This window comes from Henckelia pumila, unplaced genomic scaffold, assembly GCF_033568475.1.
Source record: "Henckelia pumila isolate YLH828 unplaced genomic scaffold, ASM3356847v2 CTG_525:::fragment_3, whole genome shotgun sequence".
Lineage (NCBI taxonomy): Eukaryota > Viridiplantae > Streptophyta > Magnoliopsida > Lamiales > Gesneriaceae > Henckelia > Henckelia pumila.
Genome location: NW_027331857.1, coordinates 4543311 through 4553763, shown reverse-complemented (window position 1 = coordinate 4553763; position 10453 = coordinate 4543311). Strand labels below are relative to the sequence as shown.

The 10453-nt window shown below is 27.8% G+C and overlaps 1 protein-coding gene across 1 annotated transcript; it reads right to left on the bottom strand.

The window, feature by feature from the left end:
• Positions 1 to 7672: 7672 nt before the first annotated feature.
• Positions 7673 to 9919, bottom strand: LOC140873052 (cytochrome P450 98A2-like). The gene is made up of 3 exons (XM_073276034.1): positions 9393 to 9919; positions 8674 to 9071; positions 7673 to 8575 (listed from the first exon to the last, which is right to left on the bottom strand). Exons 1-3 carry the CDS (start codon positions 9868 to 9870, stop codon positions 7940 to 7942), a joined length of 1512 nt encoding a protein of 503 aa, XP_073132135.1. The 5' UTR covers positions 9871 to 9919; the 3' UTR covers positions 7673 to 7939.
• Between the last annotated feature and the right edge of the window lie 534 nt (positions 9920 to 10453).

Sequence of the window (10453 nt, the reverse complement as noted above, 5' to 3'; positions counted from 1 at the left end):
CAGCCATTGGTCCATCGGTTTTTAATGTTTTCCACCTACCAATCTGATTTGCTATTTAAATAAAAAAGAATATAAATATTATTATTATTATTGAAACAATATTCATGTACATTAATATAATTTAGTTGACTTTATTTATCTAATTTTACGAGTTCAGATTTGGTAGTTAAAGCTCATAATTTATTAAGAATAGTTTGGTGTGATCACAAGTTTTAAATTCTTGCTAAACTAGTGGTATTGGAATTTTACTTCATCTTACTATTTAACTAAAGACTAAAGTTGGGCCTTCTAACTAAAAGTTTCACTCTTAATAAAGAATATGAAAAAATTAGTAATTTATATACGATCGAGTGCTTATCGTTTTATCAAAATCGTAATGGTGTAATTCAAATATTTTAAGCCATACAGCAGTTCAAACGACATGGTTCGATGACTCTATCCAATAAGAACAGTTATTATACTTCAATAATTTGCAAATAATAAAATTATCATATTTAAATAAATATTATATATATATATATATATATATATAATCACAAGTATATAAAGACATTAATTAGTATAATGAAAGTATCATTTGCATTCACTTCCCATACATTTCATGTATTTGACATTCAAATAGGTGAATGCTAAAAACAAAAAATGTAAGATTAATGCAAATTATCCTATAATGAAATAATGGCGTTTTGGGGGGATTTTGGCCAGACATTTAAGGAAGTGTTTGCAAAATATTATGTTTGTGTAGAAATGATTAAATCTATATATATATAATAACTGAGTTTTTGCCAAAAATAGTAAAATTTTGCCAAAACAAATTAGCTAAAAAAGGAAAACAAATAAAACTTATTTCTATTTATGTTCTATATGCAACAAAATTTTTCATTTTTTTCATACATTATATATATATATATATATATCTTATATTATATATATATATATATATACAAATATATAATTCAGGAACATAACTCATAATTCACGAAAATTACATATCTTATAACGTTTTATTTTGCTAGAAATTTTCACTTTGAAATGTAGATAAATAAATACTAAAAATATAATAATAAATAAATTATTATTTTAACTGTGCTTAATTACTCTACACAAATTCAATAATTTTAGAAATCATTACTTATTAAATAAATGCTTTAATATATAAAATTTGTAATAATTAAGATATTTCTTTAACAATACAATAAAATTAGAATATTTAATAATTATTATTATTACATATAAAATGTACTATAAATGAAAAAATCACTTAATTTCTTTAACATTTAAAAAACTTTAATTTCCGAGGTTGATTTTCTTTATTAAAATACAAAGATTATATTTAATTCCATGATTTCGTATATCTTATATGGTAATATACAGCTGATGGAAGATGTATATTACAGAATATTATTTAAATCAAGGTGGCTCCGCTTCAGTGTTTAAACTTCATGGTCAAAATTATCATTTAATTGGAAGCATACTTCCATGTGAAGGTGCATCTCCGAAGTTTGCGCAGTTATATATTTACGACACAGAAAATAAAATTACTAATCGAATTTCTACTGTCAGATATGCCTTAAAATATGTCTTATTTTGTATTTATCGTATTTGTCAATTTATTAAAAAATATTCATTTATATCGAATAAACATATTTTTCAAAAAAAACAGCGACACAAATAATCTGCATCTGGAGATAGTCTCTGATTTGAAGATCATGTTAGATGAAAATAATGTTTTGGTCAAGTCTTTTCGGATGATCAAAGAAAGAATGATGGTAGAAGTACAATCTGATATTAAATTACAGCTGATTGGGAGAATAGATAAGGATGAAAAACGATATAATCTTCCTTCTATTTCCGAGGTTGCTGCATTAATCGTGGGATATTTTAATGAGGCTTTGGGAGACAGAGATATTTTAGTAGAAATACAAATTGGTCAACTAAAACATATCAATGAGTTGAATCCTGCATATCTTATAGATTGATATATAGATAAAATAATGTTGCTAAATTACCATATATTTATAAATCTAAATTCCATGATTTCATGTATTCCATATATGATTATTGATTTTCAAAGAATTTAAAAATGAATTCCATGATTTCGTATATTCCATTTATGATTATTGATTTCCAAAAAAATAAAAAATTATTTTTTGAGATTAAAAAAATATCTCTTAATGCTTTCATATATTTATATACATGCACAATATTCATTTCCAACTTGACAATTACACATCTAAAATTTAAGAAATCAATCCTAATTTGTATTTCCGAATGAAGTTTGGATATTTAAAGCTATTTTATATATATAGCATATGTTTATACGACATATTCATATTTTTTTACTATTTAGGGCCCGTTTGATTTCAGTAGATTTTTAAAAAAATAAGTGTTTTTTAAGTTGACTTTTAAAAATATTTTTTAAAGTAAAAGCTGAAATAATTTTGTGTTTGAATAAATATATTGAAAGCATTTTTTTAAAGTTGAGTTTTAAGAAAAAGAAAAGCTATAAATATGAGCTTTAAAAAAACACTTATTTTGGCTTAAATAAAACACATTTTAGTTAATAAAAGCATTTTTTTTAAAAAAATATTTTTTCTTAATTGTCTACTGAAATCAAACAGGCTCTTAGTCATGTAATCTATAACATAATAACATCAAATCAAATAAAATGTATAAAAAAATTTATATATTTGTGTGAGAAATACATAATATTTCCAATTTGAATTAAAATTAACGTCCATCTTTCAAATGAAAAAAATTAATATTGATAAATATTAAAAGTAAACCAAAAATATTATATATATATATATATATATATATAATTTTCGTATGAATATGAAATCAATAAGCATTTAAATGGTCAATATAGATAACATAATGTTTCTAATTTATCATATATGAATAAATCTCAATTAAAAAATCATTCTTAAAGATTCAAAAATAAAATCATGCTTAATACTTTCAAATATTTTAATACAATATACAAATATATCTGCTTTCCAAAATATTGACAATTTTATCTTTATAATTCAAAAAACAATTTCGGCAATTAAAAATTATAAAACTTAACAAAACTCACTAAAAATTTTCAATATTGGTTTGAAGACACTGTATAAATATTGTTTACGAGCAAAAAATATTATTTAACATTTCAAATTTTAATAAAATATTTACCACTCAATTGCAAAGCAAATGACACCTTTATTTAAAATGATCTGAGAACTAGACCTTTTAGATTGACACTGAGCGTTGAAACTACGGTTAGTATATTTCTACGATCTACCTCCATATCAAGACAAACAAAATCTCACGATGGAATGCATATTTTAAGATGTTGAGGTATACATAAACTTTTTGTGATTTGTTTTTATATTCTATCTATCTTCGATTTTATTATAAAATTTTCTCCATTTTTCAGGGAACACACATACATATCATAATTTGTGTATTTTACACCGATTATTTAATGAAACATATATTTGAAATTTTTTTTTACTAGGTTCAAAATACAAGTGAGAGTTGTTGGCATCACTGAAAATATGAAGTTTTCTTATTGTGAGATAGAAAGTGTGCTGAACTTTTTGGAAAAACATCTTTAGAGTTGAAGACTGAAATGAAAATCACCTTTACGAAATAAGTTTTTGATAGTATAATGTATTTTTCCATTGTAGATGATTATTAAATATAAATCTTGCATATATTATTTCATGGTATGGATGCTACAGAAATATTGGTTTGAAGACACTGTATAAATACTGTTTACGAGCAGAAAATATTATTTAACATTTCAAATTTCAATAAAATATTTACCACTCAATTGCAAAGCAAATGACACCTTTATTTAAAATGATCTGAGAACTAGACCTTTTAGATTGACATTGAGCGTTGAAACTACGGTTAGTACATTTCTACGATCTACCTCCATATCAAGACAAACAAAATCTCACGATGGAATGCATATTTTAAGATGTTGAGGTATACATAAACTTTTTGTGATTTGTTTTTATATTCTATCTATCTTCGATTTTATTATAAAATTTTCTCCATTTTTCAGGGAACACACATACATATCATAATTTGTGTATTTTACACCGATTATTTAATGAAACATATATTTGAAATTTTTTTTCACTAAGTTCAAAATACAAGTGAGAGTTGTTGGCATCACTAAAAATATGAAGTTTTCTTATTGTGGGATAGATAGTGTGCTGAACTTTTTGGAAAAACATCTTTAGAGTTGAAGACTGAAATGAAAATCACCTTTACGAAATAAGTTTTTGATAGTATAATGTATTTTTCCATTGTAGATGATTATTAAATATAAATCTTGCATATATTATTTCATGGTATGGATGCTACAGAAATGTCGAAAGAATTTCAATATATAGCTTATCGAATTGTTTTGTTCAAAGTTCAAGTGAGAACAACCAAATTCATGGATATAATGGAACATACATTGTCATCAAAATAGTAACATACCCTATAATTGTAGAAAAAAATACGTTGAAAATTTTTTTGAGAGCCAGGTATAATATTTTTACTTTGAAAGTCATTATTTCAAATTTAATATATTATTTTTTAACATTCTCGAATTGTTACAGGAATCTGATTTATTTTAAAAACTGAAAATGACATAAACTGGAGATATGGAGGTGCTAATCATGAAATTAAGTATAACATCTAGAAGAATATGCTACATTACCTAATAAATATTTTTCCCCACAGGTTTTATCGTCGTAATGTGAGGTTTCTATACAATTAAAATTTACAAGCAAAACTCTTATTTCACAAGATGATTTGAAGGATTATAAAGAAACGATGATGAATGAGTTTTCTTCAACAATAATAGAAAAAAAAAATTAAAAACTATCATCAAACAGGGAAAAGATTGAAATATATTTTTCAAAATATAGAGTGCTAAATTCAAATTTTATAGTGGTTGGAGTTTCATTTGTCAATGAGTTTTTATTGGTTTAAACATTTTGATAATTCCAGGATTTTTAATTATGTTGGTATTGTTCGAATAATTTTATTAATAAAGTTTAATTGCCGATTTATAATTTTTTTAGTCCATTCACTTTTTACTTTTGGTATTACATAATCTCTATAAAAATATAAACATCTATGTTAAATTAATGCAACTTCAAATAAACAATTAATGATATACAAAAATTTAAAAATTGGATACTTAAACAATTATTATTTATTTATCACAAGATAGTCATAATGATGAAAAATATCACAAGTCTTGGATTTAATCCCATAATATTTGATTTCTAAATATAGAACATATTAATTAAAGATTCAAAACATCTATAATAAAATTAATTTCTTAATTTAATTTAAAACTCTACATAAACACTTTAGTTTCAATCAAATACATGCAAATATGACACCTTCTATAACAGATTAAAAAACATATATTAGAAAATTCATGCGATAATTACAATAGATTATGATCAATCTTATCAAATTTTCGAATATATTTATTTTCTTAATTTAATTTAAAATTCAACTTTTATATTCGATTTATTATGAGATATTTCATATTAGATTAAAAACATGCAAGTTGAAAATTGATACGAATATTGTAATAATTTTTTACATGTCAATTAACTTGGCCAATCAACTTTTCGAATATTTTCGTAGTTAAATTTTCAAAATTAAAACCATTCAAAAAAGGAAAATTACATAAGTAAGGGATTCAATCCCATAAATGTAAACATCTACGTTAAATTCATGCTTTCACATAACCAACTTAATAATACACAAAAAATTAAAATACCGTACACTGAAAGCAATAATTATTATTAAAATTATAACATCGTTAGCTTATGAATAATATCTATTAATTATTGTTGCAAAAAATAATCAGAAAAACAAACAAGTTTGAGATTCAATCTCATAATCTTTGTTTTCAAAATATAGAACATATCAATCCAACTTTAGAAAATAAATAGATCAATCTAATTTCTTGATTTAATTATATATTTAACATGAATACACGTTTTAGTTTCTAAATGTTTCTAAAAAACATGACGCATTCCATAAAAGATTAAAAAAAACATATAACTGGAAAATTCAATGTAAAATTACAAGAAACGATGACCAATTAATCAAATTTTTGTGTATATTTCCTTTGTTGATAATTGATATACAATATCAATTAAAAATTTAATAAATCAATCAAAATAATTCGTTAGTTAAATCAACATTTATATATAATTTAGTTTTAATGAAATACCAGCAAGTCTAACATATTTCATATTAGATTACAAACATATAATTTGTAAATTCATACTAAAATTGTAATATAATTACACCAGAATCAACTTTTTTTAAAAAATAAAATTTTATAATTAAGTTTTGGATTCAATTCCATAATCCATGCTTCTCAAATCTATAACATATTTAATCAAACCACTCATCTCATATTCTTTTTGGAAAAAATTTACCACCCAATCACAATTTCAAAGAATTCACAACTCAATCTCAAATCCAAACTCACATATTTTCATAATCAATCATTACATAATCTCAAATATGGAGCATATTTAAGGAAGTATTTCAAAATTTTAAGATAATTTGTTTGTTTTTTTAATTATATGATATATAATCCATATTTCGATTATTCGTTCACATGTTCATTCTTATCATTTTTATCATTAATTTTATAAAATAACATCACGTGCATCGCACGACATATTTTTGTTTAAAAAGTTTTTTGTTTTTTTAAAGTACTTTTTATCGTTATTTTTATTACTTATTGTAAAATTAAATTTATTTACAATTTAATTTTATATTCAAAATTTTCATTTAATCTAATTTAATTATATTATATACAAGATATAGACCGTGCATCACACGGGTGAAATACTAGTTTATAAATTATAAAACAGTTGAGAGAAATCAAAAGTTGGTAGTGTTTGAAAACAAATATAAAAATTTAAAAATTCAAGTTGAGTAGTGTTTGATAAATAAGTTATTAGAGTGATTTTAACATTAACTTTTTTATTAGAATCACTTTTAGAGATAATCATTATATGACTAGCTTTTGGATTTCAATTAAGTTAAGCATAAACTAACAAATAATTTGGGTTTAAAAAACAAATAATAGTGATTTTTTTAAGTCAAAATTTAACAATCATTTTTTTTAGTGATAGCAAACATTTCCTAAGAATTGAAATTTTTTTTATAAGAAAAATTGAATGTGAGAATTGAATACTTGCTTTTAGGGGCTATAATTTATGAAAATATAAATATTTAAAATGGGTTTATATGCAATCAATCCCCAGCGCTTTGGCAATATCCTATCCTAATGATTGATTCTCATATTTTGTAACATTTTTTTGGGAAAAATTGTCTATGCGATCTTTAAAGTTGTCAAATTCGGTATGGTCACGTAGCCCATCATCTAATTGTGCGGTGCTTAATTTATTAATTACAAAATTTTAACCTATTTTAAGAAGATAATTTCAATTTTAGATATAATGATCCATTATTTTATTTTTTTTTTTGTTGAAAGAGTGATCCATTAGTTGTCCCAAACGTGAACACTAGAATAATAATTATTCTCTTGGGTTGAAAATTGAAATATCAATCATCACATACTTCATTTGACCATATTACCCTTACGTGGTGGAAAGTGAAAATATGGTCTAATAGCTCGTTCTCTCCATTTAATTAACTATTTATAAGTGAAATACAAAACAAATAAATAAGTTTCAGAAATCGGATAGGACATGTAAATAAGAATACCAGGATCCAAGATATATAAACCAACATTTTACATCTAAACATGCATGAATATTTTATCAAAGATCAACTATCCATTCTTCAAAAAAAAAAAAAAAAAACTTCAACGACGATCTGCATCACTCGGATGAACCGAAGCACCGCGAGCTCGATTCCCATTACCAAACTCGATTCGTTTACAACTCTATGCCACACGTTTGTACAAATTCTCAGACAATCTTGGTGTGGCAACAGCTTGAATAGGAGTTCTCATGTAAGTGACAGTCCCAGGTTGCTCCATCATGTCCATATCTTCAGGCTTCATCCCCGGTGGTGGAGTCCAGGTGAAATGGTGCAGCATGTGTCCTACCATAGAGCTCACCAAAAATATAGCAAGCTGCGCGCCAGGGCATATACGCCTGCCAGAACCGAAGGGAAGTAGCCGAAAATCGGTGCCCTTCATGTCAACATCCTCCTCAAGGAACCGCTCGGGCCTGAACTCCAGAGAGTCTTTCCACACCGCAGGATCCCTAGCGAGCGCCCACACGTTGACGCTCACGGTGGCTCCTTTCGGGACGTCGTAGCCACCAATCTTGACATTGGTACTGGCCTTGTGAGGGAGCATCAGTGGGGTTGGAGGGTGCATCCTAAAGCATTCCTTTATCGTGCATTGCAAATAAGGGAGATTGGCTATATCCGATTCCGTCATGATTCGGTCTGTGCCAACCACACGGTCGAGCTCCTCCTGAATCTTGTGTTGAACCCTCGGGTTCCTTACCATCTCGGCTATCGCCCATTCCACGGTGATTGAAGTGGTATCCATGCCAGCTGAGATCATATCCTGCACAATTCGACATGGCATGTTAGGGCCAAAATTCGAGACATGTATAATAACTCATAACAAGTAGACAATCTTGGAGTACTAAAGCCGGCCTCTACCCAAAGGAGACTGATGATGGTGTCTTCACTAAGTTCATATTCCTTTTGCAGCGTTAGCAAGGCATCGACGAAATGAGACTTGGTATTCCCGGACTTCTGTCGTGCAAGAGTGTGTTCTTCCATGATCCTCTTCGTAAATTTGTCGGTACGAGCATTAACATTGGCGAGTGCCTCATTGTCTTTGTTCAAGAACCGTAAGAAAGGGATGAACTCTGCATAGAAAGATTTTCTAGAGCTCAACCTAATCCCCTCGTGGAGAATTTCCTTCAATTCTTGGCCCTGTTCATCAACAACACCATTATCGTCCATAAATCTTTTCCCGAAAGTGAGTCGTGTTATGTGAAGAAACGCCATCATTCCCAAGTACTCTCGCAACACCAAAGGTTTCCCCTTGTTTTCTACAAGTATCAAATCAGAGTTCAACACACAATATTTAAGCAGATGGGATCATTAGAGCAGAGTATAGTTTGTAGCCATTATAATAGTTCAGCGAATTAATGCATCTACTGGGATCTATCCGACTAAAATTAAATAGCAATCAAAGAATTCCTATCGCTTTTAGTGACATTTTCAACTTTTGAACAATTGATTCCACAGTATTCTAGTGTCAGAAATCCAGTAAGATCCCTAATTAAACCAGACTCAACAGCAAAGAAAAAACACCAACAAAGCAAAATCAAGAAAGTATCAAAAGGGTCAACCACAAAAGAAAACAATACCAGTACAATCCTTGAAAATGGATTCAATCATGGCGGTAACCTCATCTTCTCTAATGGGTCTCAAAGCATCAATCCTCTTCATCGAGAAAAGCTCGAGCGTACACAGCTTCCTAACTTTGACATAGTGAGGCCCGTAATCAGACCAAATCAAATCCATCCCATTTCTGCTGACCTTGGCAATCTGCCTCGTCCTGTTCCTGTACGCCAACTGCAAATCATTATCTTTCAAAACTTGTTTCGCCAACTCAGGGGTGTGGACTATAACGCTGTGCTGCGAGCCGAAGAATACGGAGACGATGGGTCCGTACACTTTGGACCAATCTTGGAAGCAGCGTACGAGGACTGGCTTGAAGTCGTACAGGTTCCCGACGATCGGGAGAGGGCGGGGGCCCGGAGGAATCTTGAATCGGAAGCGTTGGTAGAGTTTGTAGGCCACGAAAATGGTGAGAAATGCGAGGATTAGCAGCTGTAGCGCCATGGATTGACTTCGGAAGCAGAGCTTGAAGCTAAAGAGCTGCAAGAGAGAGAAGGTTATTTATATATAAATTTAATTCTGAGGCATTTTAGGTGTTTGGTGGATGATTATCTTTTTTCCAAAAAAAATTAAATTAAATAAAACAATACATATAATATTATATCCAACTATGTAAAATTGGGTTTGGTTAAATGAGTTTGATATTTATGTAAAAAAAACGTGAATTAACACTATTGAATCATTTTTTTTTTCAAATCTCAGGTGAGTAAGAGATCCATTAGAACACTATTGAATCATAATCAAATTAAAATTGAGCATAAATCTAGTACAAGACCAATACCCTCGAATTAACACTATTGAATCAAAACCAAAATCTAAAACCCACAACCCAATTGTAAAAAAATTTCCTGATTTATGTTGTTTTGTATCTAAGATATGTTATTTTAATTTTATGTCCGTGCCTGAATGTGTTTATAAATGTGAAACTTATGCATGTCATTTTAAATGAATTCAGATTTAGCCAGATTATTAGGGGGGAAAATGGGCGTTTGTTATTTATCCACATGGTAGCTTATATTTTGTTGGT

Bases quoted from the DNA above. Each gene is read 5' to 3' on its own strand.
- LOC140873052 (XM_073276034.1), bottom strand. From the start codon at position 9,870: ATGGCGCTACAGCTGCTAATCCTCGCATTTCTCACCATTTTCGTGGCC. The intron at 9,072-9,392 runs GTATTGTTTTCT...TGATACTTGTAG, and splicing joins CATTTTCAAGGATTGTACTG to AAAACAAGGGGAAACCTTTG. The intron at 8,576-8,673 runs GTAGAGGCCGGC...CGAATTGTGCAG, and splicing joins CCATCATCAGTCTCCTTTGG to GATATGATCTCAGCTGGCAT.